At 58.6% G+C, this 25,214-nt stretch overlaps 1 protein-coding gene across 4 annotated transcripts in view; it reads left to right on the top strand.

Annotated features, from left to right (window-relative positions):
* oxct1a (3-oxoacid CoA transferase 1a) overlaps window positions 1-25,214 on the top strand; it is a 286,549-nt gene that overhangs the window by 173,472 nt on the left and 87,863 nt on the right. For all 4 annotated transcript variants that reach the window (XM_085965065.1, XM_085965115.1, XM_085964917.1 and 1 more), the window contains 3 exons: window positions 3,078-3,172; window positions 6,376-6,424; window positions 18,238-18,310. In XM_085965065.1, the coding sequence (XP_085821191.1) occupies window positions 3,078-3,172; window positions 6,376-6,424; window positions 18,238-18,310 (217 nt within the window). The remainder of the gene's footprint in view (window positions 1-3,077; window positions 3,173-6,375; window positions 6,425-18,237; window positions 18,311-25,214) is intronic.

Here is a 25,214-nt window from a genome sequence, read left to right on the forward strand (position 1 = left end):
GAGGGGTTATATTGTGTGTTAAATAGGAGAGTGATCAGGAGAGAGAGCGAGGGGTTATATTGTGTGTTAAATGGGAGAGTGATCAGGAGAGAGCGAGGGGTTATATTGTGTGTTAAATGGGAGAGTGATCAGGAGAGAGAGCGAGGGGTTATATTGTGTGTTAAATGGGAGAGATCAGGAGAGCGAGCGAGGGGTTATATTGTGTGTTAAATGAGAGAGTGATCAGGAGAGAGAGCGAGGGGTTATATTGTGTGTTAAATGGGAGAGTGATCAGGAGAGAGCGAGGGGTTATATTGTGTGTTAAATGGGAGAGTGATCAGGAGAGAGATCGAGGGGTTATATTGTGTGTTGAATGGGAGAGTGATCAGGAGAGCGAGCGAGGGGTTATATTGTGTGTTAAATGGGAGAGTGATCAGGAGAGAGAGCGAGGGGTTATATTGTGTGTTAAATGAGAGAGTGATCAGGAGAGAGAGCGAGGGGTTATATTGTGTGTTGAATGGGAGAGTGATCAGGAGAGCGAGCGAGGGGTTATACTGTGTGTTAAATGGGAGAGTGATCAGGAGAGAGCGAGGGGTTATATTGTGTGTTAAATGGGAGAGTGATCAGGAGAGAGAGCGAGGGGTTATATTGTGTGTTAAATGGGAGAGTGATCAGGAGAGAGAGCGAGGGGTTATATTGTGTGTTAAATGGGAGAGTGATCAGGAGAGAGAGCGAGGGGTTATATTGTGTGTTAAATGGGAGAGTGATCAGGAGAGAGAGCGAGGGGTTATATTGTGTGTTAAATGGGAGAGTGATCAGGAGAGAGAGCGAGGGGTTATATTGTGTGTTAAATGGGAGAGTGATCAGGAGAGCGATCAAGGTTATAATTGAAACCACTAATACAGTGTTTGGTTGCTGTGGCGATAAGGCACTGATTATATTATCAGACAGATGAATACAAATGTCATGTGGTTGTGTTGCTGTATACGGTGCTGGCTCGATCTCACTACGTACAGCCCAAATCTATTCATCGGATACGTGTGACTGCCGTCGGGAGGGCCTGGAGGGGGCTATTAAGATATTTCAGCGTATTGGGAATTTCCACTTTGAGAAAAGGTTAAGAACATAAGGAGGTTGGGTTGGTTCTCTTTGGATAAAGGAGACTCCAGGGTGACCTGTTGGAGTTTTCAAGGTTCCGAAGGGAATTGACAGACTCGATCCAGGCAAAATGACCTCGTGGTGAAGGATTCGAATCCCAGGGGATACGAGTTAAACATTAGGAAGTTAGGAGTGAGGCAGGGAGTCAGGGGAACTCCTTCACCCAAAGGGTAATCGAGTTGTGTAATCGAGTTGTGGAATAAGTTATCAGGGAGGACACTGAAGCAGAGAGTGTAAACGGAGTCAGGTGACAAAGAGAAGGGAGTGAGGGATACAGAGAGAAGGTGGGTTGGGGATATGGGGAGTAGGTGGGGTTGGGGGATACGGGGAGAAGGTGGGGTCGGGGGATACGGGGAGAAGGTGGGGTCGGGGGATACGGGGGGAAGGTGGGGTTGGGGGATACGGGGAGAAGGTGGGGTCGGGGGATACGGGGAGAAGGTGGGGTTGGGGGATACGGGGAGAAGGTGGGGTCGGGGGATACGGGGAGAAGGTGGGTCGGGGGATACGGGGAGAAGGTGGGGTCGGGGGATACGGGGAGAAGGTGGGTCGGGGGATACGGGGAGAAGGTGGGGTTGGGGGATACGGGGAGAAGGTGGGGTCGGGGGATACGGGGAGAAGGTGGGTCGGGGGATACGGGGAGAAGGTGGGGTCGGGGGATACGGGGGGAAGGTGGGGTTGGGGGATACGGGGAGAAGGTGGGGTCGGGGGATACGGGGAGAAGGTGGGGTCGGGGGATACGGGGAGTAGGTGGGGTCGGGGGATACGGGGAGAAGGTGGGTTTGGGGGATACGGGGAGAAGGTGGGGTTGGGGGATACGGGGAGAAGGTGGGGTCGGGGGATACGGGGAGAAGGTGGGGTTGGGGGATACGGGGAGAAGGTGGGGTCGGGGGATACGGGGAGAAGGTGGGGTCGGGGGATACGGGGAGAAGGTGGGGTCGGGGGATACGGGGAGAAGGTGGGGTCGGGGGATACGGGGAGAAGGTGGGGTCGGGGGATACGGGGAGAAGGTGGGGTCGGGGGATACGGGGAGAAGGTGGGGTCGGGGGATACGGGGAGAAGGTGGGGTTGGGGGATACGGGGAGAAGGTGGGGTCGGGGATACGGGGAGAAGGTGGGGTTTGAGGATACGGGGAGAAGGTGGGTTGGGGGATACGGGGAGAAGGTGGGGTTGGGGGGATACGGGGAGAAGGTGGGGTTGGGGGATACGGGGAGAAGGTGGGGTTGGAGGATACGGGGAGAAGGTGGGGTTGGGGGATACGGGGAGAAGGTGGGGTCGGGGATACGGGGAGAAGGTGGGGTCAGGGGGATACGGGGAGAAGGTGGGGTTGGGGGATACGGGGAGAAGGTGGGGTTTGAGGATACGGGGAGAAGATGGGTTGGGGGATACGGGGAGAAGGTGGGTTGGGGGATACGGGGAGAAGGTGGGGTTGGGGGATACGGGGAGAAGGTGGGGTCGGGGGATACGGGGAGAAGGTGGGGTTGGGGGGATACAGGGAGAAGGTGGGTTGGGGGATACGGGGAGAAGGTGGGTTGGGGGATACGGGGAGAAGGTGGGGTCGGGGGATACGGGGAGAAGGTGGGGTTGGGGGGATACAGGGAGAAGGTGGGTTGGGGGATACGGGGAGAAGGTGGGTTGGGGGATACGGGGAGAAGGTGGGGTTGGGGGATACGGGGAGAAGGTGGGATTGAGGGATACGGGGAGAAGATGACCTGTCAAATACCGATTTTTTTTTTTTTTTTTTTTTTTTTTTTTTTTTTTTTTTTTTTTGGCCTAATGGCCTTTTCCTTTATCGGTACAGGAGCTGATAGTGACACACTAGCGCATGAACCACACGGTAGCAGACTGGAGGGAACGATTCCCTTTTGCCCACTGGTTGCACTACATGTGTTGATTTCTGAATTTGTTTGAGCTCCATATTCGACTTAACTGGAACATCCTAGCAAACCTGGGTATTGGAATGCCAATGCTGGCCAGCAACTTCATCCGGCCCGATATCACCGTGCACCTGCAGAGTGAGAATGGTGTGCTGGGATTGGTAAGAGCGGGAGGTGCAAGGGCACCGGGGGGGTGCAGACTGGGCACCGAGGGGGGGGGGCAGACTGGGCACTGAGGGGGGGGGCAGACTGGGCACCGAGGGGGGGTGCAGACTGGGCACCGAGGGGGGGGCAGACTGGGCACCGAGGGGGGGGCAGACTGGGCACCGAGGGGGGGTGCAGACTGGGCACCGAGGGGGGTGCAGACTGGGCACCGAGGGGGGGTGCAGACTGGGCACCGAGGGGGGGGCAGACTGGGCACCGAGGGGGGGGCAGACTGGGCACCGAGGGGGGGTGCAGACTGGGCACCGAGGGGGGTGCAGACTGGGCACCGAGGGGGGGGCAGACTGGGCACCGAGGGGGGGTGCAGACTGGGCACCGAGGGGGGGGTAATGGGCTCTGGTGGGGGGGGGAATGGGCTCCGAGGGGGGGGAATGGGCACCGAGGGGGGGGGAATGGGCCCCGAGGGGGGGGGAATCGGCTCCGACGGGGGGGGGGGGGAATAGGCTCTTGTGGTGGGGGGGAGAGAATAGTCTCTATTTTTCCACAGAATGATCTTGGTATGATTCCTATTAAAAGGCGGGTATGAAGTTTAAATCCGTGTCTGAAGGGGTTAAATCCGCTAAGCAGAATGGCTGGCAGGCGTAAGTTAAAGCCAGACAAACCAGTTTGTGGAATGGCGTCGCTGGTGTCTGACTCCAGCTTGAGGCAGTAGAAGTCATTTTGATCTTTTATGGGTCCTGACTCGTTCAGTGATCCTACCCTGCCCCTATGATATGGGAGAAGAGCTTGTTGAGAAGGGATTGGGCCCCCCCGCCCCGCCCCCCCACCACTCTCCCCACCCTCACTGCCTCATGAAGAGAGAGGTGAACTGTTTCCCACATTACAACAGTGACTACACTTCAAAGAGTACTTCATTGGCTGTAAAGTGCTTTGGTCGTGAAAGGCGCTATATAAATGCAAGTCTTTCTTTATTTCACCCTCCAGCAGCCATGAATCTACTGCGAGGGGGGAGAAAACAGATTAAAAATATAAATAAAAACGGAAAATGCTGGAAATACTCAGCAGGTCAGGTCAGAACCCAGTTCTGACGCAAGGTCACAGACCTGAGAGGTTGGGCTGGATTTTGATTGAGGAGGCGGGTAGGAGGCGGGACTACAACTTTCGGGGTTGTAGTCCCGCCTCCATCGAGTTGTGGCCAATCCACGCGATTTTCCCTTGATTGACCTTGTTGAACCCGCCCAGCGGGCCCAGCAGGCCAATTAAGGGCCACCCGGCAACAGGTGACGTCACAGATTGACATTTCATCTGTCAAGAGCTTTTGACAGATGAAATATCAGCGTTTGACAGCTGTTTGAAGCTGTCACTGACAATCTGCACTCCAGGTTGATTCCTTCCTCTCGGGCTGATTTAGAGATCTCTCCAGAACAGAAAGCTGAATGCTGCAGCTTTTGACAGCTGGCGGCCATTCTGCTTTCTGTGCCGATGAGCTGAGGGACTCCCGAGACCTGAAGGAAGGAAGGCTGTAAAGGTAAGTAAAACTTCTTTAAACACTTTACACACACCAAACACACTTACCTCTGCACTCATGCACCCATCACTCACCTGAACACCGGACATCTCGACCCCTTCAATCCCTTCAGCCCGACGGTCCGCCTCGCTAACTTGGCGTGGTTTGGGGCCGTTGGGAACCCCACACTTCAGGGATAAAAATAGGGATTAGGCTAAAAACTGCCTGTTAACTACTTGTTAACAGGCAGTTCATTGGCACTAATCCCCTTCCCGCCTCGGGGAGGCGGGTCCCAGTGCGGGGCGGGTACCCGCCTCCTTTGAAACTGGCATGGAGGCGGGTTGGGGGTGGGATCAAGGGATATGGGGAGAAAGCAGGGACAGGGTACTGAATTTGGATGATCAGCCATGATCTCATTGAATGGCGGAGCAGGCTCGAGGGGCCGAATGGCCTGCTGAAAGTTCCAGACTCCATTTTAATATAAGAGAGTATGTGTGGATATATATTTCTACGCTGATGCACTTCTACAGATCCCTTTAGCCTTAAGAAATATATCCAACTCCTTCTTGAATATATTTAATGAATTGGCCTCTACTGCCTTCTGTGGTAGAGAATTCCACAGGTTCACCACTCTCTGGGTGAAGAAATTCCTCCTCATCTCTGTCCTAAATGGCTTACCCCTTATCCTTAGACTGTGACCCCTGGTTCTGGACTCCCCGACCATCGGGAACATCCTTCCAGCATCTAGTCTGTCTAGTCCTGTTAGAATTTTATAAGTTTCAATGCGATCCCCTCTCATTCTTCTCAACTCCAGCGAGTATAAGCCCAATCGACCCAATCTCTCCTCATACGTCATTCCTGCCATCCCAGGTATCAGCCTGGTGAATCTTCGCTGCACTCCCTCCATGGCAAGAACGTCCTTCCTCAGATAAGGCGACCAAAACTGCACACAATACTCAAGGTGTGGTCTCACCAAGGCCCTGTACAACTGCAGCAAGACATCCTTGTTCCTGTACTCGAACCCTCTCGCTACGAAGGCCAACATACCATTTGCCTTCTTAACCGCCTGCTGCACCTGCATGCATATCTTCAGCGACTGGTGCACAAGGACACCCAGGTCTTATTGCACTTCCCCTTCTCCCAGTGGCCAAAAATCTCCCCATAAAACAGAATAAATAATCCTAAATTCAAGGCGGCGGCTCACCACCAGTTTCTCGAGGGCAATCAGGGATGGGCAATAAATGCTGGCATTGCCAGCGACGCCCACATCCCAGGAACGAATAAAAAAAATATTCAGGTAAAGAAGAATTGTGGGAAATTCCATTCTGATCACCGAGGGCAAGCAGGAACTAGTTCCAGGATAAACAGTGACCACAAGGTACATCACCCAACGCTCCACCTTTTGTACACAGTTCCAGGAACTCATCCAGCTCATTTTTGAATATTTTGGATTGTTTTTTTAAAAGTTGAGATTTGCCAAGTGCTCAGAATTAAAAAGGAAACAGTTCATGCAGGAGGGTGATCTGAGAGATCTGCAAGAGATCAGCCGATCCACTGAGGCAAAGGCTGCAGCGGTCTGGGAATCAGTGTTGGGATATTGTCACAATGGAAGGAGGGGGGGAAGACTTGTACCTGAAGGTGGGGCCTGTGGATTAGGTATTTGTATCCACCCGGTAACCATGACTGTCTTTTCAGGGCCCGTATCCACTTGAGGGAGAGGAAGACGCGGACCTCATTAATGCAGGTGAGAGCCATTGAGCACTGGGGAGAGGGATGTTAGTGATCTGCCGCACATCCACATCATTCCGATTGGACCCCATACACTGCATGGGGAGTCGCTCTGTAACCCAGTCCCCATTCACTGGAGTCGCTCTGTAACCCAGTCTCCATTCACTGGGAGTCGCTCTGTAACCCAGTCTCCATTCACTGGGAGTCGCTCTGTAACCCAGTCCCCATTCACTGGGAGTCTCTCTGTAACCCAGTTCCCATTCACTGGGAGTCTCTCTGTAACCCAGTTCCCATTCACTGGGAGTCGCTCTGTAACCCAGTCCCCATTCACTGGGAGTCGCTCTGTAACCCAGTTCCCATTCACTGGGAGTCGCTCTGTAACCCAGTTCCCATTCACTGGGAGTCGCTCTGTAACCCAGTCCCCATTCACTGGGAGTCGCTCTGTAACCCAGTCCCCATTCACTGGGAGTCTCTCTCTAACCCAGTTCCCATTCACTGGAGTCTCTCTGTAACCCAGTTCCCATTCACTGGGAGTCGCTCTGTAACCCAGTCCCCATTCACTGGGAGTCTCTCTGTAACCCAGTCCCCATTCACTGGGAGTCTCTCTGTAACCCAGTCCCCATTCACTGGGAGTCGCTCTGTAACCCAGTCTCCATTCACTGGGAGTCGCTCTGTAACCCAGTCCCCATTCACTGGGAGTCTCTCTGCAACCCAGTCCCCATTCACTGGGAGTCGCTCTGTAACCCAGTCCCCATTCACTGGGAGTCGCTCTGTAACCCAGTTCCCATTCACTGGGAGTCGCTCTGTAACCCAGTCCCCATTCACTGCAGTCGCTCTGTAACCCAGTCTCCATTCACTGGGAGTCGCTCTGTAACCCAGTCTCCATTCACTGGGAGTCGCTCTGTAACCCAGTCCCCATTCACTGGGAGTCTCTCTGTAACCCAGTCCCCATTCACTGGGAGTCTCTCTGTAAACCAGTTCCCATTCACTGGGAGTCTCTCTGTAACCCAGTCCCCATTCACTGGGAGTCTCTCTGTAACCCAGTCCCCATTCACTGGGAGTCTCTCTGTAACCCAGTCCCCATTCACTGGGAGTCGCTCTGTAACCCAGTCCCCATTCACTGGGTCTCGCTCTGTAACCCAGTCCCCATTTACTGGGAGTCGCTCTGTAACCCAGTCCCCATTCACTGGGAGTCTCTCTGTAACCCAGTCCCCATTCACTGGGAGTCTCTCTGTAACCCTGTCCCCATTCACTGGGAGTCTCTCTGTAACCCAGTTCCCATTCACTGGGAGTCGCTCTGTAACCCAGTCCCCATTCACTGGGAGTCGCTCTGTAACCCAGTCCCCATTCACTGGGAGTCGCTCTGTAACCCAGTCCCCATTCACTGGGAGTCGCTCTGTAACCCAGTCCCCATTCACTGGGAGTCGCTCTGTAACCCAGTCCCCATTCACTGGGAGTCGCTCTGTAACCCAGTCTCCATTCACTGGGAGTCGCTCTGTAACCCAGTCTCCATTCACTGGGAGTCGCTCTGTAACCCAGTCCCCATTCACTGGGAGTCGCTCTGTAACCCAGTCCCCATTCACTGGGAGTCGCTCTGTAACCCAGTCCCCATTCACTGGGAGTCTCTCTGTAACCCAGTTCCCATTCACTGGAGTCGCTCTGCAGCCCAGTCCCCATTCACTGGGAGTCGCTCTGTAACCCAGTCCCCATTCACTGGGAGTCGCTCTGTAACCCAGTCTCCATTCACTGGGAGTCGCTCTGTAACCCAGTCCCCATTCACTGGGAGTCGCTCTGTAACCCAGTCTCCATTCACTGGGAGTCGCTCTGTAACCCAGTCTCCATTCACTGGGAGTCGCTCTGTAACCCAGTCCCCATTCACTGGGAGTCGCTCTGTAACCCAGTCCCCATTCACTGGGAGTCGCTCTGTAACCCAGTCCCCATTCACTGGGAGTCTCTCTGTAACCCAGTTCCCATTCACTGGAGTCGCTCTGCAGCCCAGTCCCCATTCACTGGGAGTCGCTCTGTAACCCAGTCCCCATTCACTGGGAGTCGCTCTGTAACCCAGTCCCCATTCACTGGGAGTCGCTCTGTAACCCAGTCCCCATTCACTGGGAGTCGCTCTGTAACCCAGTCTCCATTCACTGGGAGTCGCTCTGTAACCCAGTCCCCATTCACTGGAAGTCGCTCTGTAACCCAGTCCCCATTCACTGGGAGTCGCTCTGTAACCCAGTCCCCATTCACTGGGTCTCGCTCTGTAACCCAGTCCCCATTCACTGGGAGTCGCTCTGTAACCCAGTCCCCATTCACTGGGAGTCGCTCTGTAACCCAGTCTCCATTCACTGGGAGTCGCTCTGTAACCCAGTCCCCATTCACTGGGAGTCTCTCTGTAACCCAGTCTCCATTCACTGGGAGTCGCTCTGTAACCCAGTCCCCATTCACTGGGAGTCGCTCTGTAACCCAGTCCCCATTCACTGGGTCTCGCTCTGTAACCCAGTCCCCATTCACTAGGAGTCGCTCTGCAACCCAGTCTCCATTCACTGGGAGTCGCTCTGTAACCCAGTCTCCATTCACTGGGAATCGCTCTGTAACCCAGTCCCCATTCACTGGGAGTCGCTCTGTAACCCAGTCCCCATTCACTGGGGGTCGCTCTGTAACCCAGTCCCCATTCACTGGGAGTCGCTCTGTAACCCAGTCCCCATTCACTGGGAGTCTCTGTGTAACCCAGTCCCCATTCACTGGGAGTCACTCTGTAACGCAGTCCCCATTCACTGGGAGTCGCTCTGTAACCCAGTCCCCATTCACTGGGAGTCTCTCTGTAACCCAGTCCCCATTCACTGGGAGTCTCTCTGTAACCCAGTCCCCATTCACTGGGAGTCTCTCTGTAACCCAGTCCCCATTCACTGGGAGTCGCTCTGTAACCCAGTTCCCATTCACTGGGAGTCTCTCTGTAACCCAGTCCCCATTCACTGGGAGTCGCTCTGTAACCCAGTCCCCATTCACTGGGAGTCTCTCTGTAACCCAGTCCCCATTCACTGGGAGTCTCTCTGTAACCCAGTTCCCATTCACTGGGAGTCGCTCTGTAACCAAGTCCCCATTCACTGGGAGTCTCTCTGTAACCCAGTCCCCATTCAGTGGGAGTCTCCCTGTAACCCAGTCCCCATTCACTGGGAGTCGCTCTGTAACCAAGTCCCCATTCACTGGGAGTCTCTCTGTAACCCAGTCCCCATTCAGTGGGAGTCTCTCTGTAACCCAGTCCCCATTCACTGGGAGTCTCTCTGTAACCCAGTCCCCATTCACTGGGAGTCTCTCTGTAACCCAGTCCCCATTCACTGGGAGTCGCTCTGTAACCCAGTCCCCATTTACTGGGAGTCGCTCTGTAACCCAGTCCCCATTCACTGGGTCTCGCTCTGTAACCCAGTCCCCATTCACTGGGAGTCTCTCTGTAACCCAGTCCCCATTCACTGGGAGTCTCTCTGTAACCCAGTCCCCATTCAGTGGGAGTCTCTCTGTAACCAAGTTCCCATTCACTGGGAGTCGCTCTGTAACCCAGTCTCCATTCACTGGGAGTCGCTCTGTAACCCAGTCTCCATTCACTGGGAGTCGCTCTGTAACCCAGTTCCCATTCACTGGAGTCGCTCTGTAACCCAGTCTCCATTCACTGGGAGTCGCTCTGTTACCCAGTTCCCATTCACTGGAGTCGCTCTGTAACCCAGTCTCCATTCACTGGGAGTCGCTCTGTAACCCAGTTCCCATTCACTGGAGTCGCTCTGCAACCCAGTCTCCATTCACTGGGAGTCGCTCTGTAACCCAGTCCCCATTCACTGGGAGTCTCTCTGTAGCCCAGTTCCCATTCACTTGGAGTCGCTCTGCAACCCAGTCCCCATTCACTGGGTCGCTCTGTAACCCAGTCCCCATTCACTGGGAGTCGCTCTGTAACCCAGTGCCCATTCACTGGGTCGCTCTGTAACCCAGTCCCCATTCACTGGGAGTCGCTCTGTAACCCAGTCCCCATTCACTGGGAGTCTCTCTGTAAACCAGTTCCCATTCACTGGGAGTCGCTCTGTAACCCAGTCCCCATTCACTGGGAGTCTCTCTGTAACCCAGTCCCCATTCACTGGGTCGCTCTGTAACCCAGTCCCCATTCACTGGGAGTCTCTCTGTAACCCAGTCCCCATTCACTGGGAGTCTCTCTGTAACCCAGTTCCCATTCACTGGGACTCGCTCTGTAACCCAGTCCCCATTCACTGGGAGTCGCTCTGTAACCCAGTCCCCATTCACTGGGAGTCTCTCTGTAACCCAGTCCCCATTCACTGGGAGTCGCTCTGTAACCCAGTCCCCATTCACTGGGAGTCTCTCTGTAACCCAGTCCCCATTCACTGGGAGTCTCTCTGTAACCCAGTCCCCATTCACTGGGAGTCGCTCTGTAACCCAGTCCCCATTCACTGGGAGTCGCTCTGTAACCCAGTCCCCATTCACTGGGAGTCGCTCTGCAACCCAGTCCCCATTCACTGGAGTCGCTCTGTAACCCAGTCCCCATTCACTGGGAGTCGCTCTGCAGCCCAGTCCCCATTCACTGGGTCTCGCTCTGTAACCCAGTCCCCATTCACTGGGAGTCGCTCTGTAACCCAGTCCCCATTCACTGGGTCTCGCTCTGTAACCCAGTCCCCATTCACTGGGAGTCTCTCTCTCACCCAGTCCCCATTCACTGGGAGTCCCTCTGTAACCCAGTTCCCATTCACTGGGAGTCGCTCTGTAACCCAGCCCCCATTCACTGGGTCTCGCTCTGCAACCCAGTCCCCAATCACTGGGAGTCGCTCTGTAACCCAGTCCCCATTCACTGGGAGTCGCTCTGTAACCCAGTCCCCATTCACTGGGAGTCGCTCTGCAACCCAGTCCCCATTCACTGGAGTCGCTCTGTAACCCAGTCCCCATTCACTGGGAGTCGCTCTGCAGCCCAGTCCCCATTCACTGGGTCTCGCTCTGTAACCCAGTCCCCATTCACTGGGAGTCGCTCTGTAACCCAGTCCCCATTCACTGGGTCTCGCTCTGTAACCCAGTCCCCATTCACTGGGAGTCTCTCTCTCACCCAGTCCCCATTCACTGGGAGTCCCTCTGTAACCCAGTCCCCATTCACTGGGTCTCACTCTGTAACCCAGTCCTCATTCACTGGGAGTCGCTCTGTAACCCAGTTCCCATTCACTGGGAGTCGCTCTGTAACCCAGTTCCCATTCACTGGGAGTTGCTCTGTAACCCAGTCCCCATTCACTGGGAGTCGCTCTGTAACCCAGTCCCCATTCACTGGGTCTCGCTCTGTAATCCAGTCCCCATTCACTGGGTCTCACTCTGTAACCCAGTCCCCATTCACTGGGAGTCTCTCTGTAACCCAGTCTCCATTCACTGGGAGTCTCTCTGTAACCCAGTCCCCATTCACTGGGAGTCGCTCTGTAACCCAGTCCCCATTCACTGGGAGTCACTCTGTAACCCAGTCTCCATTCACTGGGAGTCGCTCTGTAACCCAGTCCCCATTCACTGGGAGTCGCTCTGTAACCCAGTCCCCATTCACTGGAGTCGCTCTGTAACCCAGTCCCCATTCACTGGGAGTCGCTCTGTAACCCAGTCCCCATTCACTGGGAGTCTCTCTCTAACCCAGTCCCCATTCACTGGGAGTCGCTCTGTCTCCCAGACCCCATTCACTGGGTCTCGCTCTGTAACCCAGTCCCCATTCACTGGGAGTCTCTCTGTAACCCAGTCCCCATTCACTGGGAGTCGCTCTGTAACCCAGTCTCCATTCACTGGGAGTCTCTCTGTAACCCAGTCCCCATTCACTGGGAGTCGCTCTGTAACCCAGTCCCCATTCACTGGGAGTCTCTCTGTAACCCAGTCCCCATTCACTGGGAGTCTCTCTGTAACCCAGTCCCCATTCACTGGGAGTCGCTCTGTAACCCAGTCCCCATTCACTGGGAGTCGCTCTGTAACCCAGTCCCCATTCACTGGGAGTCGCTCTGTAACCCAGTCCCCATTCACTGGGAGTCGCTCTGTAACCCAGTCCCCATTCACTGGGAGTCGCTCTGTAACCCAGTCCCCATTCACTGGGTCTCGCTCTGTAACCCAGTCCCCATTCACTGGAGTCGCTCTGTAACCCAGTCCCCATTTACTGGGAGTCTCTCTGTAACCCAGTCCCCATTCACTGGGAGTCGCTCTGTAACCCAGTCCCCATTCACTGGGAGTCGCTCTGTAACCCAGTCCCCATTTACTGGGAGTCTCTCTGTAACCCAGTCCCCATTCACTGGGTCTCGCTCTGTAACCCAGTCCCCATTCACTGGAGTCGCTCTGTAACCCAGTCCCCATTTACTGGGAGTCTCTCTGTAACCCAGTCCCCATTCACTGGGAGTCGCTCTGTAACCCAGTCTCCATTCACTGGGAGTCGCTCTGTAACCCAGTCCCCATTCACTGGGAGTCTCTCTCTAACCCAGTCCCCATTCACTGGGTCTTTCTCTGTAACCCAGTCCCCATTCACTGGGTCTCGCTCTGTAACCCAGTCTCCATTCACTGGGAGTCGCTCTGTAACCCAGTCCCCATTCACTGGGTCTCGCTCTGTAACCCAGTTCCCATTCACTGGGAGTCTCTCTGTAACCCAGTCCCTATTCACTGGGAGTCTCTCTGTAACCCAGTCCCCATTCACTGGGAGTCGCTCTGTAACCCAGTCTCCATTCACTGGGAGTCGCTCTGTAACCCAATCCCCATTCACTGAGTCTCTCTGTAACCCAGTCCCCATTCACTGGGAGTCGCTCTGTAACCCAGTCTCCATTCACTGGGAGTCGCTCTGTAACCCAGTCCCCATTCACTGGGAGTCTCTCTGTAACCCAGTCCCCATTCACTGGGAGTCTCTCTGTAAACCAGTTCCCATTCAGTGGGAGTCACTCTGTAACCCAGTCCCCATTCACTGGGAGTCTCTCTGTAACCCAGTCCCCATTCACTGGGAGTCATTCTCTAACCCAGTCCCCATTCACTGGGAGTCGCTCTGTAACCCAGTCTCCATTCACTGGGAGTCGCTCTGTAACCCAGTCCCCATTCACTGAGTCTCGCGCTGTAACCCAGTCCCCATTCACTGGGAGTCTCTCTGTAACCCAGTCCCCATTCACTGGGAGTCGCTCTGTAACCCAGTCCCCATTCACTGGGAGTCTCTCTGTAACCCAGTCCCCATTCACTGGGACTCGCTCTGTAACCCAGTCCCCATTCACTGGGAGTCGCTCTGTAACCCAGTCCCCTTTCACTGGGAGTCTCTCTGTAACCCAGTCCCCATTCACTGGGAATCGCTCTCTAACCCAGTCCCCATTCACTGGGAGTCGCTCTGTAACCCAGTCCCCATTCACTGGAGTCGCTCTGTAACACAGTTCCCATTCACTGGGAGTCTCTCTGTAACCCAGTCCCCATTCACTGGGATTCGCTCTGTAACCCAGTCCCCATTCAGTGGGAGTCTCTCTGTAACCCAGTCCCCATTCACTGGGAGTCGCTCTGTAACCCAGTCCCCATTCAGTGGGAGTCTCTCTGTAACCCAGTCCCCATTCACTGGGAGTCGCTCTGTAACCCAGTCCGCATTCACTGGGAGTCGCTCTAACCCAGTCCCCATTCACTGGGAGTCGCTCTGTAACGCAGTCCCCATTCACTGGGAGTCGCTCTGTAACCCAGTCCCCATTCACTGGGTCTCGCTCTGTAACCCAGTCCCCATTCACTGGGAGTCGCTCTGTAACCCAGTCCCCATTCACTGGAAGTCGCTCTGTAACCCAGTCCCCATTCACTGGGTCTCTCTCTGTAACCCAGCCCCCATTCACTGGGTCTCGCTCTGTAGCCCAGTCCCCATTCACTGGGAGTCGCTCTGTAACCCAGTCCCCATTCACTGGGTCTCGCTCTGTAACCCAGTCCCCATTCACTGGGAATCGCTCTGTAACCCAATCCCCATTCACTGGGAGTCGCACTGTCACCCAGTCCCCATTCACTGGGAGTCGCTCTGTAACCCAGTGCCCATTCACTGCAAGTCTCTCTGTAACCCAGTCCCCGAGTCTCTCTGTAACCCAGTCCCCATTCAGTGGGAGTCTCTCTGTAACCCAGTCCCCATTCACTGGGAGTCGCTCTGTAACCCTTTCCCCATTCACTGGGAGTCGCTCTGTAACCCAGTCCCCATTCACTGGGAGTCGCTCTAACCCAGTCCCCATTCACTGGGAGTCGCTCTGTAACCCAGTCCCCATTCACTGGGAGTCGCTCTGTAACCCAGTCCCCATTCACTGGGTCTCGCTCTGTAACCCAGTCCCCATTCACTGGGAGTCGCTCTGTAACCCAGTCCCCATTCACTGGGAGTCGCTCTGTAACCCAGTCCCCATTCACTGGGTCTCTCTCTGTAACCCAGCCCCCATTCACTGCGTCTCGCTCTGTAGCCCAGTCCCCATTCACTGGGAGTCGCTCTGTAACCCAGTCCCCATTCACTGGGAGTCGCTCTGTAACCCAGTCCCCATTCACTGGGAGTCTCTCTGTAACCCAGTCCCCATTCACTGGGAGTCGCTCTGTAACCCAGTCCCCATTCACTGGGAGTCGCTCTGTAACCCAGTCCCCATTCACTGGAGTCGCTCTGTAACCCAGTTCCCATTCACTGGGAGTCTCTCTGTAACCCAGTCCCCATTCACTGGGAGTCGCTCTGTAACCCAGTCCCCATTCACTGTGAGTCGCTCTGTAACCCAGTCCCCATTCACTGGGACTCACTCTGTAACCCAGTCCCCATTCACTGGGAGTCGCTCTGTAACCCAGTCCCCATTCACTTTGAGTCTCTCTGTAACCCAGTCCCCATTCACTGGGAGTCGCTCTGTAACCCAGTCCCCATTCACTGGGAGTCTCTCTGTAACCCAGTCCCCATTCACTGGGAGTCGCTCTGTAACCCAGTCCCCATTCACTGGGAGTCGCTCTGTAACCCAGTCCCCATTCACTGGGTCTCGCTCTGTAACCCAGTCCCCATTCACTGGGAGTCGCTCTGTAACCCAGTCCCCATTCACTGGGTCTCTCTCTGTAACCCAGTCCCCATTCACTGGGTCTCGCTCTGTAGCCCAGTCCCCATTCACTGGGAGTCGCTCTGTAACCCAGTCCCCATTCACTGGGTCTCGTTCTGTAACCCAATCCCCATTCACTGGGAGTCGCTCTGTAACCCAGTCCCCATTCACTGGGAGTCACTCTGTAACCCAGTCCCCTTTCACTGGGAGTCTCTCTGTAACCCAGTCCCCATTCACTGGGAGTCTCTCTGTTACCCAGTCCCCATTCACTGGGAGTCTCTCTGTAACCCAGTCCCCATCCACTGGGACTCGCTCTGTAACCCAGTCCCCATTCACTGGGAGTCGCTCTGTAACCCGGTCCCCATTCACTGGGAGTCTCTCTGTAACCCAGTCCCCATTCACTGGGAGTCTCTCTGTGACCCAGTCCCCATTCACTGGGAGTCGCTCTGTAACCCAGTCCCCATTCACTGGGAGTCGCTCTGTAACCCAGTCCCCATTCACTGGAGTCGCTCTGTAACCCAGTCCCCATTCACTGGGAGTCTCTCTGTAACCCAGTCCCCATTCACTGGGTCTCGCTCTGTAACCCAGTCCCCATTCACTGGGAGTCTCTCTGTAACCCAGTTCCCATTCACTGGGAGTCTCTCTGTAACCCAGTCCCCATTCACTGGGTCTCTCTCTGTAACCCAGTCCCCATTCAGTGGGAGTCGCTCTGTAACCCTGTCCCCATTCACTGGGAGTCTCTCTGTAACCCAGTCCCCATTCACTGGGAGTCGCTCTGTAACCCAGTCCCCATTCACTGGGTCTCGCTCTGTAACCCTGTCCCCATTCACTGGGAGTCTCTCTGTAACCCAGTCCCCATTCACTGGGAGTCGCTCTAACCCAGTCCCCATTCACTGGGAGTCTCTCTGTAACCCAGTCCCCGAGTCTCTCTGTAACCCAGTCCCCATTCACTGGGAGTTGCTCTGTAACCCTGTCCCCATTCACTGGGAGTCTCTCTGTAACCCAGTCCCCATTTACTGGGAGTCGCTCTAACCCAGTCCCCATTCACTGGGAGTCTCTCTGTAACCCAGTCCCCATTCACTGGGAGTCGCTCTGTAACCCAGTCCCCATTCACTGGGAGTCGCTCTGTAACCCAGTCCCCATTTACTGGGAGTCGCTCTAACCCAGTCCCCATTCACTGGGAGTCTATCTGTAACCCAGTCCCCATTCACTGGGAGTCTCTCTGTAACCCAGTCCCCATTTACTGGGAGTCGCTCTAACCCAGTCCCCATTCGCTGGGAGTCTCTCTTTAACCCAGTCCCCATTCACTCGGAGTCTCTCTGTAACCAAGTCCCCATTCACTGGGAGTCTCTCTGTAACCCAGTCCCCATTCACTGGGAGTCTCTCTGTAACCCAGTCCCCATTCACTGGGTCTCGCTCTGTAACCCAGTCCCCATTCACTGGGAGTCGCTCTGTAACCCAGTCCCCATTCACTGGAGTCGCTCTGTAACCCAGTTCCCATTCACTGGGAGTCTCTCTGTAACCCAGTCCCCATTCACTGGGAGTCGCTCTGTAACCCAGTCCCCATTCACTGGGAGTCTCTCTGTAACCCAGTCCCCATTCACTGGGAGTCGCTCTGTAACCCAGTCCCCATTCACTGGGTCTCGCTCTGTAACCCTGTCCCCATTCACTGGGAGTCGCTCTGTAACCCAGTCCCCATTCACTGGGAGTCTCTCTGTAACCCAGTCCCCATTCACTGGGAGTCTCTCTGTAACCCAGTTCCCATTCACTGGGAGTCTCTCTGTAACCCTGTCCCCATTCACTGGGAGTCTCTCTGTAACCCAGTCCCCATTCACTGGGAGTCGCTCTGTAACCCAGTCCCCATTCACTGGGAGTCGCTCTGTAACCCAGTCCCCATTCACTGGGAGTCTCTCTGTAACCCAGTCCCCATTCACTGGGAGTCTCTCTGTAACCCAGTTCCCATTCACTGGGAGTCTCTCTGTAACCCTGTCCCCATTCACTGGGAGTCTCTCTGTAACCCAGTCCCCATTCACTGGGAGTCTCTCTGTAACCCAGTCCCCATTTACTGGGAGTCTCTCTGTAACCCAGTCCCCATTCACTGGGAGTCTCTCTGTAACCCAGTCCCCATTCACTGGGAGTCGCTCTGTAACCCAGTCCCCATTCACTGGGAGTCTCTCTGTAACCCAGTCCCCATTCACTGGGAGTCTCTCTGTAACCCAGTCCCCATTCACTGGGAGTCGCTCTGTAACCCAGTCCCCATTCACTGGGAGTCGCTCTGTAACCCAGTCCCCATTCACTGGGAGTCTCTCTGTAACCCAGTCCCCATTCACTGGAAGTCTCTCTGTAACCCAGTCCCCATTCACTGGGAGTCTCTCTGTAACCCAGTCCCCATTCACTTGGAGTCTCTCTGTAACCCAGTCCCCATTCACTGGGAGTCTCTCTGTAACCCAGTCTCCATTTACTGGGAGTCGCTCTGTAACCCAGTCTCCATTCACTGGGTAATGCATTCGTGCACCAACCTCAAGTGCCGTGTCCTGCTCCAGTGTGACATGCGAGCTTCCTACACCAGCTGTTCATTTGTTCTGTCTCAGACTGAGCTGAAAAGTCCCAAACACGTCTAGCCGGCTAACAGAGCAGGCTTGCGACTGTGCCTGATTACAGCCCAGCTCCGAGAGACGAAGGGCTGGTTTCTCACCCTCTCCACCACCTCCTCCCTCAGGGATCTTCATACATTTTCCGAATCCCGTAGTCTGGGCCCGAGCTGCTGCTGAATGTTTGTATTTCTGATTCTTAGGTAAAGAGACAGTCACCGTGCTGCCGAGCGCTTCCTTCTTCTCCAGTGACGAGTCTTTCGCCATGATCCGAGGGTAGGTGCTGATTACTGGTATGATGCTGCTGTACTGATAACGGCCGCAGTCCCTGGTTAAGTGTGAACTTCACTTGGTTGGGGTCTAGAGTGCGGGGAGCAGGCCGTGGGCCGGGAGTACGGGGATCAGGCCATCGGCCGGGAGTACGGGGATCAGGCCATCGGCCGGGCAGTACGGGGAGCAGGCCGTGGGCCGAGAGTACGGGGAGCAGTCCCTGGCCCGGGAGTACGGGGAGCAGGCCGTGGTCCGGGAGTACGGGGAGCAGGCCGGGAGTACGGGGAGCAGGCCGTGGGCCGGGAGTACGGGGAGCAGGCCATGCGCTGGGAGTACGGGGAGCAGGCCCTGGGCCGGGAGTACGGGGAGCAGGCCCTGGGCCGGGAGTACGGGGAGCAGGCCGTGGGCCGGGAGTACGGGGAGCAGGCCCTGGGCCGGGCAGTACGGGGAGCAGGCCCTGGCCCGGGAGTACGGGGAGCAGGCCGTGGGCCGGGTGTACAGGGAGCAGGCCGTGGGCCGGGAGTACGGGGAGCAGGCCCTGGGCCGGGCAGTACGGGGAGCAGGCCCTGGCCCGGGAGTACGGGGTGCAGGCCGTGGGCCGGGAGTACAGGGAGCAGGCCGTGGGCCGGGAGTACGGGGAGCAGGCCGTGGGCCGGGAGTACGGGGAGCAGGCCCTGGGCCGGGAGTACGGGGAGCAGGCCGTGGGCCGGGAGTACGGGGAGCAGGCCCTGGGCCGGGCAGTACAGGGAGCAGGCCCTGGGCCGGGAGTACGGGGAGCAGGCCGTGGGCCGGGAGTACAGGGAGCAGGCCGTGGGCCGGGAGTACGGGGAGCAGGCCCTGGCGCGGGAGTACGGGGAGCAGGCCGTGGGCCGGGAGTACAGGGAGCAGGCCGTGGGCCGGGAGTAGGGGGAGCAGGCCGTGGGCCGGGAGTACGGGGAGCAGGCCCTGGGCCGGGAGTACGGGGAGCAGGCCGTGGGCCGGGAGTACGGGGAGCAGGCCGTGGGCCGGGAGTACGGGGAGCAGGCCGTGGGCCGGGAGTACAGGGAGCAGGTCATGGGCCGGGAGTACAGGGAGCAGGCCGTGGGCCGGGAGTACGGGGAGCAGGCCGTGGGCCGGGAGTACGGGGAGCAGGCCGTGGGCCGGGAGTACGGGGAGCAGGCCCTGGGCCGGGAGTACGGGGAGCAGGTCATGGGCCGGGAGTACAGGGAGCAGGCCCTGGCCCGGGAGTACGGGGAGCAGGCCGTGGGCCGGGAGTACGGGGAGCAGGCCCTGGCCCGGGAGTACAGGGAGCAGGCCGTGGGCCGGGAGTACGGGGAGCACGCCGTGGGCCGGGAGTACGGGGAGCTGGCCATGGGCCGGGAGTACGGGGAGCAGGCCCTGGGCCGGGAGTACGGGGAGCAGGCTCTGGGCCGGGAGTACGGGGAGCAGGCCGTGGGCCGGGAGTACGGGGAGCAGGCCGTGGGCCGGGAGTACGGGGAGCAGGCCGTGGGCCGGGAGTACGGGGAGCAGGCCGGGAGTACGGGGAGCAGGCCGTGGGCCGGGAGTACGGGGAGTGGGCCGGGAGTACGGGGAGTGGGCCGGGAGTACGGGGAGCAGGCCGTGGGCCGGGAGTACGGGGAGCAGGCCGTGGGCCGGGAGTACAGGGAGCAGGCCGTGGGCCGGGAGTACGGGGAGCAGGCCGTGGGCCGGGAGTACGGGGAGCAGGCCGTGGGCCGGGAGTACGGGGAGCAGGCCCTGGCGCGGGAGTACGGGGAGCAGGCCGTGGGCCGGGAGTACGGGGAGCAGGCCGTGGGCCGGGAGTACGGGGAGCAGGCCGTGGGCCGGGAGTACGGGGAGCAGGCCCTGGGCCGGGAGTACGGGGAGCAGGCCGGGGGCCGGGAGTACGGGGAGCAGGCCGTGGGCCGGGAGTACGGGGAGCAGGCCGGGGGCCGGGAGTACGGGGAGCAGGCCGTGGGCCGGGCAGTACGGGGAGCAGGCCGTGGGCCGGGAGTACGGGGAGCAGGCCGTGGGCCGGGAGTACAGGGAGCAGGTCGTGGGCCGGGAGTTCAGGGAGCAGGCCGTGGGCCGGGAGTACAGGGAGCAGGCCGTGGGCCGGGAGTACAGGGAGCAGGCCGTGGGCCGGGAGTACAGGGAGCAGGCCCTGGGCCGGGAGTACGGGGAGCAGGCCGTGGGCCAGGAGTGCGGGGAGCAGGCCGTGGGCCGGGAGTACGGGGAGCAGGCCCTGGGCCGGGAGTACAGGGAGCAGGCCGTGGGCCGGGAGTACAGGGAGCAGGCCATGGGCCAGGAGTACGGGGAGCAGGCCGTGGGCCGGGAGTGCGGGGAGCAGGCCGTGGGCCGGGAGTACGGGGAGCAGGCCCTGGGCCGGGAGTACGGGGAGCAGGCCGTGGGCCGGGAGTACGGGGAGCAGGTCGTGGGCCGGGGGTACGGGGAGCAGGCCGTGGGCCGGGAGTACGGGGAGCAGGCCCTGGGCCGGGAGTGCGGGGAGCAGGCCGTGGGCCGGGGGTACGGGGAGCAGGCCGTGGGCCGGGAGTACGGGGAGCAGGCCCTGGCGCGGGAGTACGGGGAGCAGGCCGTGGGCCGGGAGTACAGGGAGCAGGCCGTGGGCCGGGAGTACGGGGAGCAGGCCGTGGGCCGGGAGTACGGGGAGCAGGCCCTGGCGCGGGAGTACGGGGAGCAGGCCGTGGGCCGGGAGTACAGGGAGCAGGCCCTGGGCCGGGAGTACGGGGAGCAGGCCGTGGGCCGGGAGTACGGGGAGCAGGCCCTGGGCCGGGAGTACGGGGAGCAGGCCGTGGGCCGGGAGTACGGGGAGCAGGCCGTGGGCCGGGAGTACGGGGAGCAGGCCGTGGGCCGGGAGTACGGGGAGCAGGCCGTGGGCCGGGAGTACGGGGAGCAGGCCGTGGGCCGGGAGTACGGGAAGCAGGCCGTGGGCCGGGAGTACGGGGAGTAGGCCGTAGGCTGGGAGTACGGGGAGTAGGCCGTGGGCCGGGAGTACGGGGAGCTGGCCATGGGCCGGGAGTACGGGGAGCAGGCCCTGGGCCGGGAGTACGGGGAGCAGGCTCTGGGCCGGGAGTACGGGGAGCAGGCCGTGGGCCGGGAGTACGGGGAGCAGGCCGTGGGCCGGGAGTACGGGGAGCAGGCCGTGGGCCGGGAGTACGGGGAGCAGGCCGTGGGCCGGGAGTACGGGGAGCAGGCCGTGGGCCGGGAGTACGGGGAGCAGGCCGGGAGTACGGGGAGCAGGCCGTGGGCCGGGAGTACGGGGAGTGGGCCGGGAGTACGGGGAGTGGGCCGGGAGTACGGGGAGCAGGCCGTGGGCCGGGAGTACGGGGAGCAGGCCGTGGGCCGGGAGTACAGGGAGCAGGCCGTGGGCCGGGAGTACGGGGAGCAGGCCGTGGGCCGGGAGTACGGGGAGCAGGCCGTGGGCCGGGAGTACGGGGAGCAGGCCGTGGGCCGGGAGTACGGGGAGCAGGCCCTGGGCCGGGAGTACGGGGAGCAGGCCGGGGGCCGGGAGTACGGGGAGCAGGCCGTGGGCCGGGAGTACGGGGAGCAGGCCGGGGGCCGGGAGTACGGGGAGCAGGCCGTGGGCCGGGCAGTACGGGGAGCAGGCCGTGGGCCGGGAGTACGGGGAGCAGGCCGTGGGCCGGGAGTACGGGGAGCAGGTCGTGGGCCGGGAGTTCAGGGAGCAGGCCGTGGGCCGGGAGTACAGGGAGCAGGCCGTGGGCCGGGAGTACGGGGAGCAGGCCGTGGGCCGGGAGTACGGGGAGCAGGCCGTGGGCCGGGAGTACGGGGAGCAGGCCGGGGGCCGGGAGTACGGGGAGCAGGCCGTGGGCCGGGCAGTACGGGGAGCAGGCCGTGGGCCGGGAGTACGGGGAGCAGGCCGTGGGCCGGGAGTACAGGGAGCAGGCCCTGGGCCGGGAGTACAGGGAGCAGGCCGTGGGCCGGGAGTACAGGGAGCAGGCCGTGGGCCAGGAGTACGGGGAGCAGGCCGTGGGCCGGGAGTACGGGGAGCAGGCCGTGGGCCGGGAGTACGGGGAGCAGGCCGTGGGCCGGGAGTACGGGGAGCAGGCCGTGGGCCGGGAGTACGGGGAGCAGGCCGTGGGCCGGGAGTACGGGGAGCAGGCCGTGGGCCGGGAGTACGGGGAGCAGGCCGTGGGCCGGGAGTACGGGGAGCAGGCCGTGGGCCGGGAGTACGGGGAGCAGGCCGGGGGCCGGGAGTGCGGGGAGCAGGGCGGGGGCCGGGAGTACGGGGAGCAGGCCGTGGGCCGGGAGTACGGGGAGCAGGCCGTGGGCCGGGAGTACGGGGAGCAGGCCGTGGGCCGGGAGTACGGGGAGCAGGCTGGGGACGGGGAGCAGGCCGTGGGCCGGGAGTACGGGGAGCAGGCCGTGGGCCGGGAGTACAGGGAGCAGGCCCTGGGCCGGGAGTACGGGGAGCAGGCCGTGGGCCGGGAGTACGGGGAGCAGGCCGTGGGCCGGGAGTACGGGGAGCAGGACGTGGGCCGGGAGTACGGGGAGCAGGCCGGGGGCCGGGAGTACGGGGAGCAGGCCGGGGGCCGGGAGTACGGGGAGCAGGCCGGGGGCCAGGAGTACGGGGAGCAGGCCGTGGGCCGGGAGTACGGGGAGTAGGCCGTGGGCTGGGAGTACGGGGAGCAGGCCGGGGGCGGGGGCCTGGTGTGCGGGGAGCAGGTGTGGGAGGGGGGCCGGGGGGGTGGAGTGCAGGGAGCAAACTAGGGGCCCCCAGTGTGTGGAGCAGACTAAAGTGCAGGGAGCGAACCGGGCCTAAAGCATACACGTCAGCCTAGAAATCTAGCAAAACCTGGCACAGGTAAATCCTTCACATATTGGAGAAAAATACACGTAAGTGCATGAAAGCCTGAAGTGGAAATCCAGATGTTGAAGGGACTAAGTTGGTGTTGAATTTCCAGGGTGGTTGGGGGGCGTGCTGCCCCGGAAACAGTGCAGATTTTTGCATTACAAATAATGCATTTTGGTTACTTTTAAATTCATTTAATCAGTCTGAATTAAACTGAGGCAGGAGCCTAAATGATTGGAGCGTGCGAGAATCTAGTGTTAGCTGAGCTCAGTGCCTCGCACTCTCGTCTCGAGTCACGAGGTCGTGTTTTCAGCATAATTCAGGGTGATACTGCAGTGCAGATCTGAGGGAGCGCAGCACTGTCGGTGCCGTCTGTTGGAGCAGACGTTAAAACACGGCTCGTCTGACGGGTGGATGTAAAAGACCCCAGGGCACTATTGGAAGAGCAGGTGGTTCTCCCGATGCCCGAGCCAATATTGATCTCTCAATCAACACCACCAGAACCAGATTGACCGACCCGTTATCTCATTGTGGGACCATGCGGCATTCAAATTGGCTCCCACATTTATCTCCATAATAGTGATTATGCTTCACAAGTATTTCATTTGCTGTGAAGCACGCTGGAATATCCTGAGGTTGTGAAAGGTGCTGCAGAAATGGTAGCTCATTGTACGAGCGCTGGTAACGGTGTTCTGGGACTATTACTTACCCTGGGAGTGTTTGATAGGACAGTGTAGAGGGAGCTTTACTCTGTATCTAACCCGTGCTGTACCTGCCCTGGGAGTGTTTGATGGGACAGTGTCGAGGGAGCTTTACTCTGTATCTAACCCGTGCTGTACCTACCCTGGGAGTGCTTGATGGGACAGTGTAGAGGGAGCTTTACTCTGTATCTAACCCGTGCTGTACCTGCCCTGGGAGTGTTTGATGGGACAGTGTAGAGGGAGCTTTACTCTGTATCTAACCCGTGCTGTACCTGCCCTGGGAGTGTTTGATGGGACAGTGTAGAGGGAGCTTTACTCTGTATCTAACCCGTGCTGTACCTGCCCTGGGAGTGTTTGATGGGACAGTGTAGAGGGAGCTTTACTCAGTATCTAACCCGTGCTGTACCTGCCCTGGGAGTGTTTGATGGGACAGTGTAGAGGGAGCTTTACTCTGTATCTAACCGTGCTGTACCTGCCCTGGGAGTGTTTGTTGGGACAGTGTAGAGGGAGCTTTACTCTGTACCTAACACCGTGCTGTACCTGCCCTGGGAGTGTTTGATGGGACGGTGTAGAGGGAGCTTTACTCTGTATCTAACACCGCGCTGTACCTGCCCTGGGAGTGTTTGATGGGACAGTGTAGAGGGAGCTTTACTCTGTATCTAACCCGTGCTGTACCTGCCCTGGGAGTATTTGATGGGACAGTGTAGAGGGAGCTTTACTCTGTATGTAACCCGTGCTGTACCTGCCCTGGGAGTGTTTGATGGGACAGTGTAGAGGGAGCTTTACTCTGTATCTAACCCGTGCTGTACCTGCCCTGGGAGTGTTTGATGGGACAGTGTAGAGGGAGCTTTACTCTGTATGTAACCCATGCTGTACCTGCCCTGGGAGTGTTTGATGGGACAGTGTAGAGGGAGCTTTACTCTGTATCTAACCCGTGCTGTACCTGCCCTGGGAGTGTTTGGTGGGACAGTGTAGAGGGAGCTTTACTCTGTATCTAACCCGTGCTGTACCTGCCCTGGGAGTATTTGATGGGACAGTGTAGAGGGAGCTTTACTCTGTATCTAACCCGTGCTGTACCTGCCCTGGGAGTGTTTGATGGGACAGTGTAGAGGGAGCTTTACTCTGTATCTAACCCGTGCTGTACCTGACCTGGGAGTGTTTGATGGGACAGTGTAGAGGGAGCTTTACTCTGTATCTAACCCGTGCTGTACCTGCCCTGGGAGTGTTTGATGGGACAGTGTAGAGGGAGCTTTACTCTGTATCTAACACCGCGCTGTACCTGCCCTGGGAGTGTTTGATGGGACAGTGTAGAGGGAGCTTTACTCTGTATCTAACCCGTGCTGTACCTGCCCTGGGAGTATTTGATGGGACAGTGTAGAGGGAGCTTTACTCTGTATCTAAC

This window comes from Somniosus microcephalus, chromosome 1 (genome assembly GCF_052327205.1).
Source record: "Somniosus microcephalus isolate GS21.2 chromosome 1, FLI_Smic_1.0, whole genome shotgun sequence".
NCBI classification, from domain to species: Eukaryota; Metazoa; Chordata; class Chondrichthyes; order Squaliformes; family Somniosidae; genus Somniosus; species Somniosus microcephalus.